We start from the raw sequence: 24469 nt of genomic DNA, 5'->3' as shown, positions 1-24469 counted from the left end.
TACCTCCATGTAAAGTGTTTTCAGAGGTTACTTATGTAACAGATGACTGCTGGCACCATCCTGAAGAGTTTCATCCCATCTTTATCATGTGCTTCATTTCATGAGGCTTTGTACGAGGAGCTTTAGAGCTGCAGCGTCTCACTGGTGTAAATGTCAGTGTCAGTTTAAATCTAAGATGCAGTTTCTGAGAAGGAAAGCCTATAGGATAAGACAGAGAGGCATCAAAATATGGGGGAAATGTAATGAAAGACTAGAGCAACTGAACTTTCCCAGCTCAAACACAGAATTAAAGCTCTGGGGGTGTGTGTTTGTGTGCGTGTGTGTGTGTGTGTTTCTAAAGCCTAATTAGAGAGAGTGCGTAACGGAATAGGGTCATGAACAGGAACGCTATAGCTTCAGTTACAGGAAACCCCTTTGCTCTAGATCAGTCATGGTTTTAATGTGTTCAGACTTGTCAATATTTTCCCCCTGTGCTTATTGGCACAAAATGCCCCTGTGACATTCCATACCACTTCAATCAAACCTAAAAGCTTTGTTTCAGCATGTTTTATTGAAATCAGTATCTTTCGGATCTCTACCAGGTTTTTTGTATAGGCACATGTAGGCCTTAAATTGGCTCAGTTATTCACGATGGAGGCTGAACCCCACACAAAGTGTGGACCCGGGCTCTGGAGACTTGTTTGACATTGTTGGTGTTTACAGAATCTCAAAATTGCGAATTTAAACTCTACAGTTACGATGTTGTCCAGGATATCCTTTGGTTGTGGCCTCCAGTTAGAAAGCTATAGGGGGTCCTATGTGAAGACCATGGATCTGGGGACTTTCTTGAAGTCTGCATTGTCATGATATGCAGGTTTGGACTCGGCGTAACTAACTCAAAGGATGGACCCTTGTGGGCAGTGCACTTGGCTGGCGGTCAGGAGCCATCACCACCTGCTTGTCCCTAGGATGCACCACTGTCATCTGCAGCCCGAGCAGGGAGACTAGGCTCCATGCAAGGCGGGCAGCCCCTCTCGCCTGGTCTGGACTGAACTCAAGGTCTTTCCCTATTAACTAGGCCTTTCGTTTTTCCTTGCTGCCATGACGAGCTCAAAACAATCCAGATATTTACTTGGAAAGGCCTCTTCTGTGCTTCTATAACAAGCTCTCCCCAGTTCTGTGGATTCAGACTCTTTTAACACCTGTCGGGGTTGCCCGTGACCCTGCCACCATGCTAGTGCCGGGCTTGGAAAGCTCAGTGCAGGGGCATCTCCTAGAGACCTTGTTAAGATGCACATTCTGATTCTGTGAGTCTGCGATGGGCCCAGGACTCTTCATTTCTAACCTGTCGGGGTTGCCCGTGACCCTGCCACCATGCTAGTGCCGGGCTTGGAAAGCTCAGTGCAGGGGCATCTCCTAGAGACCTTGTTAAGATGCACATTCTGATTCTGTGAGTCTGCGATGGGCCCAGGACTCTTCATTTCTAACCTGTCGGGGTTGCCCGTGACCCTGCCACCATGCTAGTGCCGGGCTTGGAAAGCTCAGTGCAGGGGCATCTCCTAGAGACCTTGTTAAGATGCACATTCTGATTCTGTGAGTCTGCGATGGGCCCAGGACTCTTCATTTCTAACAGGCTCTCCCAGGCGAGGCCAACGTTGCCAGTCTGCAGACCCCACTCTGTGTCTTGAGGCTCTGGACTGTTCTGCAGCTGCCTAACTGGTCTCCCCACACTGCTCTGGAGACCTTCTGGGCCCTTCTCCATGGGGAAGTAAGGCCTTTTGTTTAAGTTAGAAGAGGGAGATTATTTAATTTTACGAAGGTATGACATGGCATAGAGAAAAATAATTCTTGTGCACCATAGAAACCGCATGCTTGTGTAGCACAGGAACTCTACTTAATGCTCTGTGGTGACCTAAATGGGAAGGAAATCCACAAAAGAGGGGATCTATGTATACATGTTGCTGACTCACTTCGCTGTACAGCAGAAACTAACACGACATTGTAAAGCAACTATACCCCAATTAAAAAAAAAAAAAAGGATATGGTAGTCTTTAAAAAAAAATAATGGCGTCCCTCTTTACAAGAAAAAACTGCAGTGTTTGAAAATTACAAGCTATTGATATCCCACCTAGAGGTGAAGAGTCCCCTGTCACCAGAGCACTGCCAGAAGCCAGGCTCATTACCACCAGCACTGGGCTCCAGCCTCAGGCTTTGGCTCTTCCGACAGCTGACACATTCTAAGGTTGACAGTTTCTGCCAGACTTCTGCCTTACAGCTTGTGCTTCTGAAAATGTAATGTAATTAAACTTCTTGTTTTGGGAAAAGTGGAAACTCACATGTTGTAAGAACTGGCACCGAGAAGCCCAGTGCAACCTTTTATGTAGTTTCCCCAGTGGAGCATCTTGCAACATCAGGATGTTGGCACAGAACATCCCCTCCCACAGGACCTCGTATGGACACGCCCTCTTTGGGGCACCATCTAGGTCCTGCTCCAAAAAGCAGCAGGTTTTTCTTTTTTTTTAAACATCTTTATTGGAGTATAATTGCTTTACATTGTTGTGTTAGTTGCTGCTATATAACAACGTGAATTAGCTCTACATTTACATACATCCCCGTATCCCCTCCCTCTTGCGTCTCCCTCCCACCCTCCCCATCCCACCCCTCTAGGTGGTCACAAAGCACTGAGCTGATCTCCCACAGCAGGTATTTTTTAAACACAAATCTGAGCATGTTCCTCCTTGTTTGAAACCTGTCGGTGGCTTCTCATGCCTTTAAAATGGAATGGAAAGTCCTCAGCAGCAAGCCCTTCGGCAGCCCCCCTGCCTCCCCTTTCGCTGCTCTCTGGGCTGCATGTCTGCTAGACTCATGTCCTGCCAGGGAGCCTTCCCCAATCGCAGCTCCTCATGCAAGAAAGCCCCCCGAGCCCTTCCCCACACTTGGCCAAGCTCCTCTTGTCCTTAAGAGCTCAGCTGAATGGCCGTAGCTCAGGGAATCCTGCCAGGGCCGCTCTGACTGCATCAGGGTCGACTCTCGACACCCTCCCCCAGCCACGCTGCAGCACCGAACTGATCCATGATTTGGTGGCTGGCTGTCTCCCCACTGGAGTGCAGGCTTCACGAGGCAGGAACAGTGTCAGACCTATCTCAGCCGTGTACCCGGACCTCACGTGTGCCTGACACACACTGACGCTACAGTGACAGTGTGCTGATGACAATGACAACAGCGATGGCCTCCGTGAGCAGACACGGTCTTGCAGATGTTAACAATTTCGTCCTCACACCGACCCCAAGAGGGTGGCACTTTTACCCCCATTTTACAGAGGCTGAGCCAGAAGTCATTTGCCTGGGGTGACCCCACCAGTCTCCTCACAGCTGGCTCAAAGGCAGGCATTGGAGCTGGAATCCTTGCGCTCAGACAGGAGCATCCACCACGGGCAGCCTCTGCGCTGGTCCCTACACACGGCGGTCAGGTGTCCAGTGGGCATCTGCCATACAAACGCTGAAGGGAAGCGGTCCCCGCGCTGCCCTCGCTAAGCGGGGTGCAGTCACAAGGGGCTTTCACCCTAGTGGGCTAGATTCTCCGGAGTTTCCTTGTTAGGTTGATTTTCTTTAGGAGCTTAAGTATTAGGTAGATACGAATTAGAAAGTTGAGATTATTTGCAAGTATGAAGTATAACGCATTTTGTAAACGTAATTCTATTTGTAAGTGGATGAGGGTATAATGAATATAACATTCATTATATGAAAAGTATTGTGGGATTTGGGGCATAAAATTGATTTAGGAATTGTCCTATGAAACAGCCACAAACATCCAGTAATACCCAAACACGCCCTTTTAACTTCAAATCAACACTAAATAAGAAGTGACTAGACTTAAGGTGGGGGGGAGTGCAAGTGTATTTCTAGTGGTGAAAACCATTCCCCAGTGAAAATTAAATTATTATCTAGTTAATAAGAGTTTCCCTGTCCCTTAGCACATTAATACTTGCTCCCAATTGCTATTTAATATTTTTGGTTTTGTATGTCTTTTGCAAATTGAGCTAGCATTTGGCTAGGTTCTGCTACCCCAACTTTTGGACTGTTTCCCACATAAAAATTACAATTCCAGATAATCATGCCACAAAGATCTGGGTCTCATTAGGAGGGAGGGATGCTGGGAGGTGGCCCAGTCTGGCCTCCCCCAAACCAAAGAGCCATGGCTTTCTCTCATCGTCCTACAAACGATTCAAATTTTTCAGTAATTCTAAAACCTGATGTGCTTTTTCCATGCAAGGAAGTGTTACGGCATTTTCCAAAGGGGGAGGATCTATATCCCTGCTCCTTTACCCTCTCATTCCCACCCCCTCACCAACACCCACACAACATCTGTAGTTCTTAAACTAAAAGCACAAATTATTGTAAAAGTTAGTTGAGCTTACAAAGAAATGTTTGTGTAGGAAACTTTCTCGGCTTCAAGGAGAAAAGTCTGGTTTGCATGGCCATTCCACAGGGTAGAAATTGGTTCACTGGAGGCATTCCTACAGCCCCACTGGGTAACCCCTTCTGCTGCCACCAGCCCCTTTCTGCAGATTTGACAATGTGCCAGAATAAACAGCTTAATGATGAGTCCTCAAAACATAAAGCACACACTTACAGTTTTTCACTTCTCTGGTTACTGGCCTCAATAACCAGATAGCTTAAAAAGCAAAAAATAAACAAACCAAAAAAGTACTTTAGGTTACAGATTACCAACTTACTGAAATATGTCCATTGCACCTAGGCCCCCCCGGCCATTTAAAAGACCTTGGACACCATCCTCACACAGCACTGGCCTTGCAGGGACCTGCAGGGCCCCAGGTTGCCAGGAATGACTTGATCCCTGTCAGCATGTTCTGTCGGATTGAATGGGACAGCCCAAGAATCCGGGGCTGGCACGAGAACAAATAAAAAGTTTTCCCATCTCCTGGAGTGAATCGTTGAGCCTGAATTTCGTACTTAGACATATAGTGCGGGTCAGCAGCTTTCACTTGCGGTGGTTTTCCAGACCCAGGTACTTGGCTCCAGCCCCATCACCCCACTGTTCTCCCTTAACTACCAGGAGTGACTTAGAGTCACAAGCAAATAGGTGGAGGCGGTCTTGGTGAAGCCTTGTAACTTCACTTACAGTACCTGCATTTTGAAAGACACTAACAATGGTCAAAACAGCATATGTAGCTTCTGGAGATTAGTCTCCGATTTTCCCCAAGGGGAAAAAATTCAAATAGTCCCCCACTAAGAGATAAGGAAACCCCACTCCAGGATTCTTTGGCCTAGAATTATTTTCATGGTGGAGCAGTTTCACCTTGGTCACTGAGCTTAAATGAAGGCTATTTTAGAAAGCTGAGCAAGGAAGAGAATTACAAAATGTCTTCTGTGAGCAAGAGAAAAGCAGAAGAGAGAAGTTGAAGGTAGGAATTTTTTCAAAAGAAGATATGAAGTATGTTTGGTGCATCCCCTGTGTGAGTTATTTTTATGTATTCCCTTGGGTAATAATTAATAATGCAGCAAGGATGGCAATGATAAGTTTTCTTGTCTGTTATTCTAACAGACCATGTTTTTGGAAGACATCACTCTGGTTCAATCCCAGATACATTCAGTCAGAAAGTGGGCTTTCAACAACAGAATTCTGTACCTGCAGTCGGTAGCAAATCCAATTCCATTAGGCCAGGAGGATGTAATAGAAACGAAAACCTAAGAGAGACCCGAGCAAGGAAAAATACTTCCTCCTCCAAGCCTGAGAGGAATTTACGGTCAGCCCTACTATTAATAGATGCAGTGGAGATTCCATGTTCATTGCTCAACTGCCATTTTAGTTATTAAACTTAAAGGAGTGAAGCAAGTGTGCTGAAAACTCATATATGATGCTAGTACAGATATTTTAGTAATTTAGCAATATTTATTCATCCCTTATTGCTTGCTGCATTTCTCAGCGTAATAAGCTAAAGAGAAGCCAAAGGAAACAGCCTGTTTGCTGTCGTTCTCGGGTGACATATTGTTCTTTAAAGAGACAGGATGTGCTGTGAAACAACAGAACTGCTTTCACCACCCAAGTATGAGCAAGTGCACATCTACTAGAGGCAGCCGGGGCTGAGGAACCAGGACAGGAGGAGGAGCTGATGGGGAAGCCTCTCTGGAGGGTGTAGCTGTGAAGGGAGACCACACACGTGGAATTCCCAAGAGCACTTGGGAGGTGGAGTCAGGGTGGGGAAAGCGCTGCGGTGAGAACAGCAGTGAGAGGCTACTGTTGTCTTCAGTATCTGCAGGGCCCTGTTGTCTTCAGTATCTGCAGGGCCAGTTGCATCTGTGCTAAGTCAGAGGAAATTATCATGGGTCTAGCTTCAGATCAGTGTCAGGAATAATTCTGGGATAGAGTTGTAAGTCAGGGGTGGGCTGCTACGCAAACTCTTAGCAAGATTAAAACTCTTAGTCACTCGGAAGGGCCAGCAGGACTTGATAACCATTTGTCGTGAATATGGAAAGCCAGGATTCCTGGATAGGGAGTTGGATGTCCAGTTCTTTTTTTTTTTTTTTTTTTTAACATGTTTATTGGAGTCTAGTTGCTTTACAACGGTGCGTTAGTTTCTGCTGTACAACAAAGTGAATCAGGGCTTCCCTGGTGGCGCAGTGGTTAAGAATCCACCTGCCAATGCAGGGGACACGGGTTCGAGCCCTAGTCCGGGAAGATCCCACATGCCGCGGAGCAACGAAGCCCGTGCACCAGAACTACCGAGCCTGCGCTCTAGAGCCCGCGAGGCACAACTACTGAAGCCTGCACGCCTAGAGCCCGTGCTCTGCAACAAGAAAAGCCACCGCGATGAGAAGCCCGCGCACTGCAACGAAGAGTAGCCCCCGCTCACCACAACTAGAGAGAGCCCGTGCGCAGCAACAAAGACCCAACTCAGCCAAAAATAAATAAATTAATAAAAAACAAAACAAAGTGAATCAGCTCTACATACACATATATCCCCATATCCCCTCCCTCTTGCTGATGTCCAGTTCTAAGAGTAGACGACGTAGCTTCGCACAGAACTGTAACCTCACCGCCCCAAACACATAAATGACAGCTTCCAGCCCCGCACTTCCTTATAAGTTCTTACGTATATCTTCAATTCCTCTATTTAGCTGAGGATAAAATAGGAAGAGCTTAACCTTAAGAAAACCCTTCTGGAGTTTGGCCTTGGAGCAAAATGACTCACTTTAACCAGGTTTATCTTCTAGAAAGTACAGAATAAAGGGAATTCTAATCCCGTGCTTCCCCACCTTCTGTCAGGCCTTCCTCTAAAACAGAGATTGGCAAAGTACAGCCCAGGGGTCAAATCCAGCTGCTGCCTGTTTTGCAAATAAAGTTTTATTGGTGCACGGTGGGGCCTGGCTGACATTGCTTGTTGTCTGTGGCTGTCTTTGGGCCACAGCAGGGTTGAGTGTTGGGACAGAGGCCCTGTCATCTGCAAACCCAGAAATATTTACTCTGGCTGTTTTCAGAAAAAGTTTGCCAGCCCCTGCTCTGGACCAGCATACAGGATGCTTCAGACTGTATTTTCTGGACCCAGAGCTGCAGGGTGCGAGGCAGCTCTGGTTGGCATCACTCGTTCATGCATTTTTCCAGGCACGTGACCCATCTAATAGCAGATGCTTCTGTAGGAAAACTATTACCTTGAATTGCTAGCTCCTCGTGGAGAGATTATATGTTCTAGAAACAGTAGTATCTGAGCAAAATCAAGATTCTTCTGTGGTAGAAAGTTGGCTCAGGCTTCTTCTGAGTTAGCTTAGAAGTTTTTAGTGATTTCTGAGTCAGTATTTCCTAGTCACTGAGCCCAGGAATTGGGGTGGGCTTTGGGTCACACTGCCAACCAAGGAAAGAGAGGCTGCAGACCTCCCCCACTGGGACCATTTTAAAATGCAACTTAAAAGGAATATTTAAATTAAGTAGGAGTAAGTGAAAAAATTGTTCATTGTAAAACAAGCGTTAATTAAAAACATGTGCATACACACAGCACACAAATCCAACTGCACTTACAAAACCACCACAAAGGGTCAGGCGAGGCTTTCTTCTAAATGAAAAATAACAACAGTAGAGAATGTTCTGAGCAGAAAGCTAGAGCTCTCCTCAGGGAATTCTTCTAAAAGGCGCACAGTAGGTGTGGCCTCCTCAGCCTTAAGTGCCCGGCACAGACCCCCTGGTCAGATACAGGCCCAGATGCCGGCTCCTTCCCTCAGTACAGGAGCCACGGCTGCTCACCAGGCCACAGACAGCCATGTGAGCAGAAGGCAGAGGGGTCAGCCTCTGGGAGTGCTTGGAAGGAAGGAAACAATTCATTGGACTGGACCCCGTCCAGATTTAACTCAGATTCAAGTCTTAGTAATATTTACTGAGTCTACCATGTGTCACTGAATTCTCCCAAGAGTCCCTATTTTATAGGTGAAGAAAAGGAGCCTCAGTGTGATGGAGAAGTGACCTCCGTAGTGGTGGGACCAGAGTTCTCATCCAGTCCTTGTGGCTCCAAGGCCATTGGTCATTGACAAGTCATTGTAAAAGTCGGATGCTATTGTTCTGTAGTCAGAATGGGGGGGCGGTTAACTTGCCCCTTTTCTGACTTTTCAAATCCTTTATGACCTGAGTATGAAGCACTGGTTCAAATAGTTATGCTGAGGACTTGACATGTTTCAGTAACTTCAAAAAAAAGCAAGCGGCAGACTCTGCTCGTGGGTGAAATCAAGCCCATCACCTTTTTAGGGAGATTACTTTTCTCCTTTCACTGCTTCTGATTTGTTCCCAGCAGCAAAAAGGATACGACGACTTCCCCGCAGAGAGCAATTCCAGCCTGAAGCAGCACAGTGCAAGTTCAGACTCGAGAAGTGGCTTAGAAATCTCAGCCGTGTTAGCTTTGTCCCCTCCACACTCACCGCCCCCAATCCACCCTTTCCCAAGCAGCACCCCCGTAGACCGGCCTCCTTCTGCACCTTTGCTTCCTTTCCCTGATCCTCGTTCCTGTAGATCCCCCCGCAGGAGGGTCAGAGGTCCTCTGTGACCTCCTGCGTATCATCTCCTCTGGGCTTCCCTGCGGTTCTGCAAAGGCCGCCTTTGGAAGTCTTCACACAGCAAAGGCCGGGCGGATTCCAAACACCACGGGGCAGCTGAGGAACTATACGTAGCCTTACCGTGGCCCGTGCTGCCCAGGGAGCACCGGGGGGTGGGGGATGCTGGGAGCATCTTGGTTTTCAGAAGAAAACACTGTTGTCATGGCCTCTCCCGGTGTCTTAGTGATTACTCCCTTCTTTGGATTTTCGTTGTTGTCATTTGCTTTGGGTTTTTGTTTTTTTGTTTTTTGTTTTGGTGGGAGGTAGTGGCTATTTGTGTGTTTGGGTTTTTTTCTAATGCTCATGAGTAAACCAGCTTAAATGTGTGTATGTTTAGAGAGATGACCTTGAAACACAATTGTGCACTAGAGACTGATTTCTTTAAAACATGAGTAATAATAGATGAAAAAATTTAAAAGGACATTCAAACCATCTTGGGATGGAGGGTAGGCATGCACAGCCGCATAGAGCCCAAACACAGTGCTTCTGCAGAGAAATACTCGCCAGAAAGGTCCTTACCCCCCATTCTGGATTGGAAATCTTTTATTTCCTTGCAAATTACAAATCTTTTCCAGAATTTCCTTCAATAAGAAGAATGCATGGAGAAGTGATTCTTAGAGGTAACTGTAAAGAACCCAGGAAGGATCACTTGTATCCCCAGGCGGCCCAGAGGAGGGGAATGCAGGTGGGGGAAGGAGAAATGGAAGAAACCTTATTTTCTTCGTGTAGCAAATTGTGTGACTGGGTACAGTGAAGTACCAAGCCCAACACCTGGCACGTGTAGGCAGCCTGCTCTTTACTGGGAACGTGGGGTAGCGTGGCTTCATTTGCTTGACGGTGAGGAACGCGAGGACCGTTCCCAGGTAGCTTGCGGTCAGCGACTTCTCCCCTTGTCGACCTGGGTTCCTTTAGCGGCTCTGCACCGCTTGGCTGTGGGATGTCCTGTGATTATTTCATATGTAAAGTCATCTCCCCAAAGGACTAATGCATTGCTTCAGGGCAGTGAGCACTTCGGATTCCTTCCTGGCAACTGTTGTAGAACCATTTTATTAAATATGAAATATGTTTTAGTTGAAGAAGAACAAACAGCCCTCGTGGCCCTGGTGCAGACCACAGAGCAGGAGGGAACCAACCCTCACTCGGTGGCCAGCGACACCCAAGGCGATGGCTCCCCAGGCCAGGGCGCTCCTAGGCCGGGCTGGGATGAGTTCCAGAGGGACAGCTCCCACCGTGGGGCGTGTTACCCAGCCTTTGTCATTAGAGGGAGTCATGCAGGCCTGAGCAGAATGGAAAGCAGAAGGGATGTGAGTTGGGCGGGGACGTGTCGGCCTTGCCCCACTGTACCTCCGCGTCATCTTGCTGGGAATGACACCGATTGTGAGCTCGCCACAACCTTTCTGCTGCCTTCTGCTCACCAGGTCTCTGCTGAAGAGGGTCAGACCAAGTCAGAGGTGAAAGGTGGTGAGGGACAGCGGGCAGTCTTAAGTCAGACTCTGAACCGTCAAGTCACGTTTTGACCCTGGTTTCAAGCAGTGGTCTTTGACACCAGCCCCGTCTGGGATTTTACATTTCCCACTTCCTTAACCAGCCCTCCTCTGGGCTTTCCTCTGTGCTAACCATCCGTGTCCCCTTTTCCACCCCGCCCCGCCCCCTGTCCTGCCCTGTTCTTTGAAGTCTCCTAGCTTTCGGATGGGCAGACCGTCCCATTCCAGTGGGTGCTTCGGCGGTGAGAGAGGGTAACTAGCCCTTCCTCATCCGGCTGACAGGCAGGTCTCCGCGGTCGCCTTCTTTTTTTTTTTTTTTTTTTTTTGCGGTACGTGGGCCTCTCACTGCTGTGGCCTCCCCCGTTGTGGAGCACAGGCTCCGGACGCGCAGGCTCAGCGGCCATGGCTCACGGGTCCAGCCGCTCCGCGGCATGTGGGATCTTCCCGGACCAGGGCATGAACCCGTGTCCCCTGCATCGGCAGGCGGACTCTCAACCACTGCGCCACCAGGGAAGCCCCGCGGTCGCCTTCTTGAGGAAGAGCTTTGCAAACTGTCATTGCAACTGTGCAGTGGCAAGTACTAATCTTATGGTGGACTCTGTGCCGCCCCACACCAGTCGGGCTGAAGTCATCACCTGGGAATGCAACGGGGCTCTGAAGAAATAGGTCAGAAGCACCAAAATCGCTGTGCGGGCAAAGCGTCCAAGCAGCAGTTTGGCCAGCGGACCTTTGGAGGGGAAGTGGCATTGCTCACTTCAGAAGTATGCCTGTGTGCAGAGAGAGAGCCCTGAGCATGAGTAAGCAATAGTCCCCAGCTAGGAGATTAGAAAAACAGAACCCGGGTCGGGAGGAGGCGCTTACCACAATATATCTAGAAAGGAACAGCCAGACACACTAAATTCAGTCTTGTTATGTTTTCACATAGAGAGATTTTAAACCAAATCCAGCCTTCTGTCCTTTCCTCAGGGCACCCTGCTCAGCATTCAACATTCAATCAAGGAACACTCCAGTCCCATAGAGGTCTAGTTCTATGTTACCTGATATAGATTCTGATGTATAATCTGATATGTATCATTCATCCATCCATGAATTTTCATTCAGTACATGTCCATGTATTTAAAATACAGATGACCAGAGACAGAACGTGTTGCCAAGTACTCAAAAGAGATTTATTGGACTGAATGAATAAAAGATCAGTATGGCTTTCTGAAATCTTCTCCGGTCCAAATCCATTCCTGATAGTCCAAAATAGGTAAAATTCATTTCTGATCTACCCGCCATTCAACTACCTATAAAAATTGAATTGATGGCCAGCCCTGTGATTCAAGATTTTTCATTTCCATTGTCAGGACCATTCTCTGGACAGCATCCTATAAAAATGAAAAGTGATATCTTTAATTTCAGAAGTTCAAAGCATCCCAAATTTCAACACAACTCATCAAATTCTGTTGAGTGGGGCTTCCCTGGTGGCGCAGTGGTTGAGAGTCCGCCTGCCGATGCGGGGGACACGGGTTCATGCCCCGGTCTGGGAAGATCCCACATGCCGCGGAGCGGCTGGGCCCGTGAGCCATGGCCACTGAGGCTGCGCGTCCGGAGCCTGTGCTCCACAACAGGAGAGGCCACAACAGTGAGAGGCCTGCGTACCACAAAAAAAAAAAAAAAAAAAAAAAAAAATTCTGTTGAGTGTATTTAAAAAAGAAATCCTGGGGGGTAAGCGGGGGGATAGTTTGCTGGTATCCTTGAAGACACATAGGCAGAAATAGACTGCAGTGATTTGGCTACTGGGAATACTGCTATGGTGAAGCCTTAGTGTCAGACATGGTTTGTATTTAGAGATTTGTGATTTATGAAGCACGTTCATGTCCACGGTCTCATTACTTCCCACAACTACCCTGTCAAATGCATCACGCTGGTCTGATTTTAACCAGTGGGAACACCGAGACCCAGAAAGTTGCGGTAACTGGCTGGCGATCATCCCATAATGATACATCACAGTCTTCACACTGATGGGGCGGATGTTTGATGCTGTCACTGGAAACCTTCCACAGCCCCTCCCAGAGCTGGCCTTCCCGGGACCCATAAACATCAGTTAACTCCCAAGAAAGCGGATACAATATGCACTGGTGTCCTAACTCAGAGTATTTTTTAAAAGTCATAAACTGGGCTTGGGCTTATTTTAATGGCTAGGAGGAGAATCATGAGGAAGGAAATCAACCAGTTTTGGTATTCTGTGGCCCAACTCAAAAATAAAATAAGTGTAATTTTAAAGTCTTCTGCTTGTTAACTTAATTAGAGCTACCTGAGTTTGCAAATGTGTTGGACATGCCGAGGCTTGGCATGTTTAGTCCAGTAGGCATATTATAACGCACATGGCAAATTATCAAGTATTTAAGAGGACATTTTGAGTATTACTTGTGCATATTACAAGTTGCAGTGTAGATTGAAATTCAGTTTGACAACAATCTTTGGATGCCTACAAACTGAGAACTATGTATTAGTTATGAAATCAAATATGATAAAATAAAGAACTACTGATAAAATATAAAGTTTTGGAAAATAAAGAAAAATCTTTTTCAAAATTATAATGAGACTTTTCCCCTCCACAAAACCTTTGATTAAACACACAGTGAAAATTTAAATACTATTTTGTATTTACTCTTATTATTTTCCCAATTATTTCATTATAACTGAACTGTAGATCTAGTTTCCTACAAACTGTTGTGTGGATTAAATAAGTTTCACAGGCTAGTTGGGTGCCGTAATCACAATTTATAACATTTTTCTATGGAATAAACTTACTCTCTGCTCCCCGAAATGGAAAATTGTATTGATAGATCAGGAAGAAAATGGAACTTGGGAACTCTTCAATTCTGTCATCATCTGAGGAGAAACCATGTGTGTGCAATGCATGGCGTTTCCCAGGGGATGCCATATGCAGCTGTTCTGAACAACACGGACGTGCACAAGCTGCAGCTTACTCGCCTTTATAACACTTTCTATATATAGTACTTCATTCAGTTATTTCTGATTTTTAAACCACTTTCATAAAGCCGTTTAACATGCAAAACTTTGAAAATCATTTCTCCATTTTTATGAAGTGTATTTTATTAAAAATGTCCTCTTTTGGCCTTGTTCAACACAGATTTTTGTAAATTATCTCCTCGATAATGTTTTATTATAAAGAAATATATGGTCACTATAGAAAATTTGAAAAATGGAGAAACTGTAAGGAGGAAATAAGAAAAACCCAGAATCCCACTATTCATGAAAGACTGTTGTTAACAGCGTTAGGTGTATTTTCCTCCTGTCATATTTCTGTGCATTTTTGAATAGTTGAAATGTATATACATGTACATTTTGAAATTGCCACCATAATACAGTTTCAGTAAGGCAAAAGAAATGATAAATCCTGATACGATGAAACCTCTAGCAAATTCTGAGTATCTTTTCCTTATTTATTTTTAAATCCATTATGTAAATATCTTATTTGAGATTTCCTTAAACCTTCTCAGGATGAAAGTGGGCAAAATCTTCCTCTGGCTTTTAAAGCTTAATCAAATATGTTACCTAGCCTAGAAAGATTTTACAATAACCCTCCAGAAAGTTGTGAGGACTGGCACTCTTCTGAGACATCCTGCGCCCTCCTCCACCACCAGCAGACACACGGAAACAGGACAGGCAGAGGGACCCGTGTCAAGTCATCCAAGACTTTGGTCACATGGCCACCATTGACCCATTGCTTCCACGTCTAAAATGTAAATGCAACATGTGTATTCACATCCCAGCAGTCAGTCCAGTGAGATATATCTGTACATATTCCACCTCTCCCCATTCTGTGTGTATATTTGCATAAACAAATAATAATTTTAAGTAGCGATAAATGCTAAGAAGAAAAGAAATCAGGAAAATGTGATAGAATGCAATGGTGGGGCCTTAAGCTACTCTGGTTCCAGACAGGTTTTTCTGAAGGGATGTCATGTCCACTGAGTTGGAATCTCAGTGATAAAAAGGGAGACAAAGATGCAAAGAGCTGGGGAGAAAGGGAAGAGCATTCCAAGCAGATGGAACAGCCCTGAAGGGAGCAGGAACCTGGCGCCCAGGAGAAACGGGGGTGGGGGTGTGTGTCGGGGGAGAACATACGTGGCTGGGCCAGTGGACGGGGGAGGGAGCCTGAGAGGAGGTGGGGAGGCCGCGGGCAGGGGTCCATCCCCTGTTCTGATGATACTGGGAAACCTGGATCGTTCAAACCAAGAGCAGTGCAATGTGATTTCTGCTTCAAAATGAGGTGCTCTGTGGAAAATGGGGTAACAATAAAAACAGACAACTTCGGAGAAGGGGATAGATTGGCAAGAACCCAGTGACTTTGGTTGCCGTTGAAGTGTAGAGAAAACAAATTAAAACAATTATGAGTTTACTTAGGCAATTCCACAAGCGTCTAAGTGGATTTGGAGAAATCTGGAGAAACCTGTTTTCATGCTGTGTCTTAATCAGCCATACACATTTGCCCAGGCTTGTGGGCAAAGAGAAGGGCCCACTCCCACAATGACACAGGAAAGCCACAGCCTCTCCCCCTCACATCAGGGGTATCCCAAGACTTAAAGGAGGCAGATTGTTTTATTTTCAGTTAAGATAATTGGGGGGGGTTCTTGAGAAAAAGAACAGCCTGACTCTGGATCAGCCCTCAGTGTCCAAGTGTAATACGCAGATAACTTCCCACAAGACTCCCTGGAAGCCATGTGAAGCCCAGCACCAGGATGAATCTCAGAAACGCCTGCTGTGCAGGAGACCTGACACCAAAGGACGGTGCTGCGTGATTCCAGGAGAACGAGGTCCCCAAACAGGCAGAACTATTCTAAGTGAAAACAAATTGCGGTGTGTGGTGTCTGGGGCAGGGATTGTCGGGGCGGGGCCGTGAGGGAGCTCCTAGGGTGACCATGATGTTCCAGGGGTAACAGGTTACATGGGTGCATGCATTTGTTGAAACTCATCGATGCTACACTTAAGACTGATTATCTCACTGTTTGTGATATTACCTCGACAACAGCTGTCCACTCATCTTGAACTGTAACCAGTGGCATGTCAGGGTGAAGGGTACCGACATCTGTACCTTACTTTAAAATGCATCAAAAAAAATAAGATGGATAGATACGTGATAAAGTAAACGTAGTAAAATGCTACTTTAAGGATGTTCACAGTACAATTCTTTTAGCTCTTCTGTCCATTTATGAATCGTCGTAATAAACTGTGAAGGTGAAAAGCTAAGTGCTTTGCGGGCCCTGCTGCTCTTGGTTCAGTAGGATTTGTCTTCACATTTGCAGGAGGGAGAGCAAATCCCTAGTATACTGTATGGAGCTTCACAAACACTTTCAATTGTCTGGTTTTCAGCTTCATAGCCCTAAGGTAATATTAAATTTCTATTTGAATAAATTGCTTAAATATGCCTAAATGCATATTTTAATGAAATTCTTAAAGTACAATGTATTTCTTTTTCTTTCTTCTTATGATTGGATAAATATTCTTCAGACAGAGAATAAAGTAACTCTGTTTAATGCCCAGTATTTGAGCAAGCCAATCGGCAGATCCAAACATGCCCAGTTCAGACAGCACCTTAGGACAAGGACACGTCCACAGAGGCCCCCAATGTCTGTCCAGAGGCACCTTATGTCAAACAGCTGTCACAGTTCCCAGTAGTTAGCTGTAACAAAAGAAAGTTGAAGCTTTTGTGTTCAGTCAATCCTCAGAACCATTCTGGGAGGCCAGGATTGTTTTCACCAAGTCTGTACTTGAGGAAAGCGTGGCGTAGAGCTCGGGGAAGTCGTTCAGTGTTGCATAAGGATGAAGGGCTGACCAAGAAACTTTCTCCTGGCTGAGCTAAGGCAGTTTTGTCTTAAATCTGCCTCACTAGTTAGTGATTTTTACTTTTTAATATGACTGATTCAATAGCCTCACATTTAAATGTTCTCACTGCTTTATATTACGTAACATGAGATATCTGGTATAAACATGGAACCAAGATTATACTTTGTTCAGTCAAGAAACCTAGGCCAGGCCATTCCCATCCTCACCCTAGATTTGCTGTCTCCTTTTGGGCACATGACAGGGGAAGCCTCAGAAGAAACAGCCTTGTAAAATTTTCTTTTGATACTTTAGTAATTAACCCCAGAACAGAACTCAAGATGGACTTGCCTTAAGCTGAATCAAATAGCGTGTCAACTGCTTTTTCTCAGGGATAAACATGTTGGACAGTTGGACAATTTTTTGCCATTATTAAAAAATAAATCAACATCTTGCCTGACAGTTTAGGTCTATTTCCTCAAAATAGGTTTTCCAAAGTGGAACATCATGACACGGAATTTAAGCATATTTATTTGTTTACACAGGTTGTCCAGTTGCTTCTCAAAATGTTTTACAAATTAACCTTCATATCAACAATGTGTAATGTTGCTATTATCTTCCAGACACAGGATCCTTTATGAATGTAAAAGTAATTCATACTAATTGTAAACAGTGAAGGGTCATGGTAGGTATTCATCAAATAAATACTCATTCAGCACTTTTTGAATGAGTGAATGACAACACAAGTACAGTCTTTTTGCAATTATTTTCTTCTATAACAGGCTAAACTGACGTGGCATGTTTTCCTTTTCTACTGATGAAAGTCACTTTTGCGTGATTTAATAATAAAAATTCTTTGGTTCAGCGAAGAGAAATTTACAAGCTAGTACCCCTGAGCCTTTAAAATGAAAGTAGCTGGGGTTGTTTTCATCCTTCTGTGTACAGAAGAGACGCTCCAATTCTAGTCAATACTGGTCACCTGGCTGGTGTGAAGGCCATGATCAATACTTGGGGCTCCCTAGACCAGAGCTGACCGGTTAGGCTGAAATTTAGAGACCATGGTCTGTCAGCTGGAAGGCAGCTTTTGTTCCAAGGTGTGCCGACGGAAAGGTCACCCTTTATCGTCAAAACCCTGTACCTCCATTGGTGGTGGCATCTTTAAGGACCTTAGAATCGGGAAGTCAGTCTGGCCCCATCCACATGCATTGCAGCCAACTGTGTACAGCGGTTCCAACTTGAGGTTCCCATCAGAGTGGTCCACACTCCTGGGTGAAAGCAGCCAGAGATGTTGGGTCCATCCCGTGTTATGGTTGGAAGAGTGATGGAATCACTGTGCCCTGGAGCCAGTGCCAGGGAGCTCTGTCTTGTGGGCCGTCGCAGTTCCCGTGTGAACGTTCTCTCTACCACCAGATTTGAATGAGACCACAGAAGGGGAAAAGAGGGAAATCCCCACATAGTTAAAGAGGAAGTAAGGGTTGTTTCATATTTACTGTTGGTGTTAATGCTTTGCATTGATTGTGTGGTATCTGAACATGTGCTCGCTGCCGGGGCACTAAAATGCAAGAGCGGACGGTGACGCTCTTCAGAACACCTCTGTGGGGAGGGGACATAGGACCTATCAAAGAGAAATGAAGACTCGAGAAGAGTTCCTGAAGGAAGTCCCTGCCTATTGACTCTGGCCTTGGTGTTGTCCTCAACCACCTGGTTGCAGATTGCATCCGTGGAAGAGCCTGGCCTGGTCTGAATCTAACCTCCAAAGCCAGGGGCCATATTTCTTCACTTACGATAACTTGGGTTCAAAGTACAGTCTCTTAACAGCTCCCTGCTTCAAAAGCCCCGAACCTCTTTGTTTTCTTATGCTTGCCTGTACATGTTGTTCAAAGAGCTAGGTTTATAAACATGGCTTTATTATAATCCTCTCCTTTGCTTTTAAAGGTAGACTACCAAATGTATTTTCATAGTCTAACTTTGTCCCCTAATTTAAAGTGTTTTCCTATATTAAGTTTGATACCTGAAAACATCAGGGAGTTAACCGTGCCAAGGCCACATCCCGGCAGGGGATGCAAAACCCTTGGACCTGTGCCTGGGTGGGTGGGCTCCTTGGAGTGTAGGCAAACAGAAAGGCATGTTGGTTTCTTAGTAGCTGAGTGTGTTTTTTAAATATGTTTTCATGTCATCATTTTCTAAATGTTATATAATATTTGATTTTATTCTTTGGTGCATTCGTTTAGAATATTTTTCATCTCCAGCCAGTGGGTTTCAATTTACACTCTTGTCATTGATTTTAGGTTGTACAATGTTATGGTCAGAAAATATGTCTGTAAATATTCTTTGAGCACGCAATAATGTGACATGCTATTTTTTGCAAAGTAAAAAGTTCATTATATAGTTGTTAACTCATCATTATAATGCTGAGTTGCATATTATGATATGTATTTTTTGTTTACTAAAGCTCTTGTAGACTGTTTTATCTTAACGATTTTCATAGAATTCTCATCTGTCTCCCCTTGAACTTTTAATAGTTTTAAACAATTCCATGCATTATAGAGATGAACTAGTCCTTATTATGAACTGCACCTTATATAAACTTTTAAACATTTTCGTCACATTTGTCCTGAGTGGCCTTCAATCAGAATATCTGTCGTAAGTCACTGAAGTGTGCAGTTAGCTGAAGATTGCGAATAACGTTTTATTTTAGTTTTGCTCTTCTACTTGGCATTACATGTGATACCTTTTTTCGTCTTGTTTCCAGTTTGCCAGGGGACAAGTAACAAGCTCACCCAGTTGGGCACTTTTGAAGACCACTTTCTGAGCCTCCAGAGGATGTTCAATAACTGTGAGGTGGTCCTTGGGAATTTGGAAATTACCTACATGCAAAGTAGTTACAACCTTTCTTTCCTAAAGGTTAGTTCAATGAATTTGATTCTTACCCAAATATAGTAGAAGTCAATATAAGTAGATAAAGGCCTTGGCAGAATTTAACTGGCAGTGTATTTACTTTTGCTGTGGCAATTATAAGTCCTAGGGACCTACACATGCAAGTTTTATAAAAGGCCACTTTACCAGCTAGTGTCAAGTTATACCTATAAAAGAACAACAAAGAGAAACAGACTAGTCTGGCATTCTGCTATCATCGTGGACACTAATCTTTTAACCGTCACTTCAACCATGGTATCCTGACATACTGGCTTTTTTAAAAAAAAAAAAAAGAAAGAAAAAGAAAAACACTCCTGCTTTGTAGCATTTGCCTATTTCCTGGGTATAAATACCCTCACCATGGTTGATTTCCAGCTACCAAGAGTTTAACAACTCATTCACAAAATTCCCAAATGTTTCACAGTAGGCTCTAACGAGCCAATGGGAATCAGCCCTGAAGGCTTCTGAGTTTGGTGTAAATTTAGGATTTGATTGGTTTTCTTCTGGGTTTATTTTTTTTATATATAAGAAAACCTGAAAGACAGATAGAAAATAAATTAATAAAACACTTCCATTTTCATCTCAGTGTGTTGAACAGCAAGCAAAATGAAAGTCACAGCTTTCCTAAGTAATACACATGGTCCTTTGTTATTGTTATCAAGCTCAAGAGGTAAAAATGCAGGAATCATTGTAAATTCTGTCACCTCCCATGGTATCCAGTGGTCATCACCTACGTGCTTCGCATCTGTCAACCACTCCTGTTCAGCTAGGTGTCCTGGGCTCTCTGGACCCATTTCAGATCTTGCATTCGTGAGTTCCTCAGAAGAGAAATAATATGTTTATGTTTTATCTCCTCAGACCATCCAGGAGGTTGCTGGCTATGTACTCATTGCGCTCAACACAGTGGAGAAGATTCCTTTGGAAAAGCTGCAGATCATCAGAGGAAATGTGCTTTATGAAAACACCCATGCCTTAGCGGTCTTATCCAACTACGGTGCAAATAAAACGGGACTGAGGGAGTTGCCCATGAGAAACTTACAGGGTGAGAGGCCAGGGAATGGGGAGGCTGTAAATGCAGAGAGTGACCTCGGATGGTACTCAGCAGACTTGGTGCTTTTCTGAATTCCATTCAGAGAAGACATTTATTCATCAGACACAGATGTATTTGCATGCCAGCCATGTGCAAGATACAGCAGGTGGAAGGTGCTAAGAAGATAGTAGATGGTGGGGTGGGAAGGGAAGATTTAAGCCAAGTACCAGTTCTCCCTGGTTCGTGGAAAAGTATCCAGAGAGTTCATAAAAAGTGGTAAAGTTTCTGGAAAAAAAGAGAGTATGACCAGGTGACCAGAGCTGGAATGCTTAGGTAGTCTGCCAGTCTTACTACCTGGACCTCAGGTACAAGGGACATACATTAAAAAAATCAACCCTTATTTGAGACATTTTCCAGATTAATGCTGTTATCCAGAAAGCTATTTTTAAGTTAAGGATAAGGAATAAAGGTATTACAGGAGAAGTTTGAGTTCTTGTGAGTAGGGCACTTTTGTGAGTTCTGTGAGAGGAAACTACAGAAGATGAAGAAAAGACGTCAAGTTGATTTTTAAAAATTGAAGGTAACAGTAATCATGCCCTCACCACGCGGCAGGTGCAGTGCCAGCCGTGTTAAATTGGTAACTTCATTTTATGCCCACAACCTTCCTTGAAAGCAAGTGGTAGCTCTGCCACTTTACAGATAAAGAAATGGTGGCAAAGTAACCCTCCTGAAGTCCGACATGAGCGAGAAGTCCCACATGAGCGAAAAGATGGCCGGGGATGGCCACCCAGCCTGTGCCCCCAGAGCCCTCGCCTTTGCATCTTCCACACAGCTCTGACGAGCCAGGGGGCCGACCCCAAGTGGGGGATGAGAGCAGAGGATGCACGACAGAGTGAGGGCGCTGGGCAGGGAGGGGCCTGGTCCCAGGCCGCGGTGCTGGGATGGCTGAGTGTCCAAGCCCCATGGAGCCTGACGTCTGCTCTCCAGGTTGCCTCCTGGGCTCTGCATTCAGGAGGCGGCCTTAGGGCTTCCCACCCCCTCACCTGCAGGGCGCAGCTCTGGCGCTGGGTTGTGCTGTCCGTGCTCGGTTGTGCTCGGCCCGCCTGGATGCCCATCTTGCCTCACGCTGCCGCTGTCTCATGGCGACAGGCAGAGGTGGGTGGGAGCGGACTGTCGGGTGCCAGCCCCGGCTCCATCGCTCACCAGCCAGGCACCCGGGAGCGTGTTCTCTGTGTCTTCAAAAATGGGGATGGGGCTTCCCTGGTGGCGCAGTGGTTGAGAGTCCGCCTGCCGATGCAGGGGACACGGGTTCATGCCCCGGTCCGGGAAGATCCCACATGCCACGGAGCTGCTGGGCCTGTGAGCCATGGCCGCTGAGCCTGCGCGTCCGGAGCCTGTGCTCCGCAACGGGAGAGGCCACAACGGTGAGAGGCCCGCGTACCGCAAAAAAAAAAAAAAGTGGAGATGAACAATGGTGACAGACTTCCGAGGGTGGCTGAGAAGACTAAGTGAATTATTCCAGATAAAGCGCTGGGCAGCCGTTTCTTCGTTTGGTATTATTTCCGTTGTGGGTATTGGGGTAGTATCAGTCCCGATTATTTCATGTTATTAAATAATCCTCTAATGTGGGTTACTGGACGACAATTACACACTGTTTTTGATAACCAACGCGGGCCTCTGCTGCTCGCCACGCTGCCCGCGGCTTCTGTCGGGCCCTCGGCCTCCCCGCTGGCGCTCTCCCGGCCCCTGATCTGTCGTCCCGAGGGTCCCAATGCCCTGACGTCTCTCTTCTGCGTCTCCAGTGCTGACCTCTCACCAGTTTATCCCTTGACTCTGGCTTCCTCCTGGGGAACGTTTTCACTTGGCTGTCCTGCTGCCGTCTCTGACTTCGCATCCAAAGCTCCCTTTCCGACCCCCCAGCCTGCCTCTGTAGCCCCCGCCCCACCACCGCCCCACCCCCACCCCCACCCCCGTCTGCTGAAGGAACCGCCCCCCTGAACCCTTGGGGCCTCTGCTGCGGTTGTGCGTCCCCTGGAGCCCGCAGCGCCCGCCCTCCCTCCCTCGGGTTCCTCCACGTGCTCCCGTCAGCCTTCAGGAAATGTCATTGTTTCCATCAGCCTCAGAGAGCTTCCCACGGAGAACCCTTCCTCTGCCACGTCCTTTTCCCGCTGTGGCATGCTGGGCATTACCTTTGTATCTAGATTTGAGTCACAGAGACCCGTGTGAGGATTAGCTCATGTCATGCGTACAGCCCAACTGGCCCCAGCCCTGTTGTGAGTCGTGGTCCTCTGTGGACGCGAGGTCATTAACTGTGTCTCCCACGCACGTCTCTTCTTAGAAAGGGACCGACAGAAATCACTCATCTCCGCTGACCCCGCAGCTCTTGCTGCTGTGCTCTGTGTACACAAGTCATTCAGGAAACGTTTACGCAAATGTCACGGATGAAACGCTTGTCCTCTGCTCAGGCTTGACTTTTCTTGTCACCCCTGATGTTTCATGTCCTCCCTCTCCTTTGAACAGCTGAACAGGTTTACATCTGGGCGTTCCCGGTACCCGTCCCGTCTCTTCCTCACACGTACAGACCCTTCTGCTGCACCTCACTCCCACCCCCTTTTCTCCAACCAAATGCCCCCCAAAGCCCCTCCCAGCATCCTCCCTTCCACCCACCCTTCCTGTTGCGTCTGCCCTTTCACATCATCATCACACGGTCATTCCGGTCCAGCCCAGACCAACCTCCCTGGGAACCACCGACTCACCGTACACTTGTCGTTTATGCTAAGTGACTAAAGCATTATCTTCTTTCCTCCCCATATTTCGAAATTCTGATCATTCATGGTTCAAAGACCCAGTGCAGGGGAACCCTGACTCTTCTTCCACAGAGGAGTCCATCAGGTCATCTTCCACTGCCCCCGGTGAAGTTCCAAGGGGAGTCTCATTCGCAGGTTGCCATCTTTTAGCAGAAGGCAAAATGTGAAGAAATGCATGCATACTTCAGGAGAATTTAGGAGAGATGGCACATTTGCTCATAGGGGTTCCTTTCTCACGCAGAGATCCTGCAAGGCGCCGTGCGATTCAGCAACAACCCTGTCCTCTGCAACATGGAGACCGTCCAGTGGAGAGACATCGTCAACGTCGACTTTCTAAGCAATATGTCGATTGAATTTCAGAACCAGCCGAGCAGATGTAAGTGTTCCACAATGACCCCTGCCCCCAACCTGCAGCTCCTAAGGGGGGCAGAGCTGTGGAGCTGGGGTGGGGATCAGAGAAAGCAGAGTTAACGTTACGTTACATTAATCTAATACAAAAGTAAATATTGATAGTAAACAGATTATATGCTCACTAGAAGACAGAGGGGAAAAAAATCTGTTTTTCACGGTGACAGCTCCCCTGCTGGCAGATCACCCGCCCCCCACCCCCACCCCAGGACAGCTAAGCCCTCATGTGGCGTTAAGAAGAGCCCGTCCTGTCAGTCCTGGCGCGGGGGCTTCTCACATCTTGTGTGAGGAGACTGACTAGGCTTTTGTGAGCTTCTGACTTGCTGCTGAGGCTCAAAGTAGCGCCAGGCCCTCTGGAAGCTTTGGGGCTGAACTCTACCCTCCTGCTGATGGGCCTGGGCACTCCCACATGGAGCCCCCAACAAAATTGGGGAGCATATGGGGACGAGTTTGTCCATATTTAACTAGTGCCCGTTACCTAGTCCCTGCCATTCATCAGTAAAGCAGCCCATGCAAGGGAGAGGCTGGCCAGGGCCAGGCCGCAAGTCAGGGCTGCCCCATTAGCGCTGTTGGCAGTGGGAGACTCTGAGGACCCTAAGCTCCACTTAGCCAGCTGCCTTCCTGATCTCGCTGACCTTTCAGTCTTGAAAATAAGAAGCCATCATCGTTTCCCTACAACTATGCAGTGGATGCATGGGTGTTTTTTTTGTTTTTGCTTTTTGGGGGTTTTTGGGGGGTTTTTTGGTCTCAGAATTTGGAGATAATATGGATCATAAAAATCAACTGGAGGGTTTCCCTGGTGGCGCAGTGGTTGAGAGTCCGCCTGCCGATGCAGGGGACACAGGTTCATGCCCCGGTCCGGGAGGATCCCACATGCCGCAGAGCGGCTGGGCCCGTGAGCCATGGCCGCTGAGC

The 24469-nt window shown here is 46.5% G+C and overlaps 1 protein-coding gene across 1 annotated transcript in view; it reads left to right on the top strand.

The window, feature by feature from the left end:
* The window catches only part of EGFR (epidermal growth factor receptor), a 197091-nt gene that overhangs the window by 113105 nt on the left and 59517 nt on the right, over positions 1-24469 (top strand). The window contains exons 2-4 of the mRNA XM_082632862.1: positions 19146-19297; positions 20168-20351; positions 23388-23522. Of these exons, the coding sequence (XP_082488988.1) occupies positions 19146-19297; positions 20168-20351; positions 23388-23522 (471 nt within the window). The remainder of the gene's footprint in view (positions 1-19145; positions 19298-20167; positions 20352-23387; positions 23523-24469) is intronic.

The sequence above is a fragment of the Mesoplodon mirus genome, assembly GCF_964341445.2.
Source record: "Mesoplodon mirus genome assembly, chromosome: 9".
Classification (NCBI taxonomy): domain Eukaryota; kingdom Metazoa; phylum Chordata; class Mammalia; order Artiodactyla; family Ziphiidae; genus Mesoplodon; species Mesoplodon mirus.
This window is presented reverse-complemented; position numbering and strand designations above follow the sequence as displayed.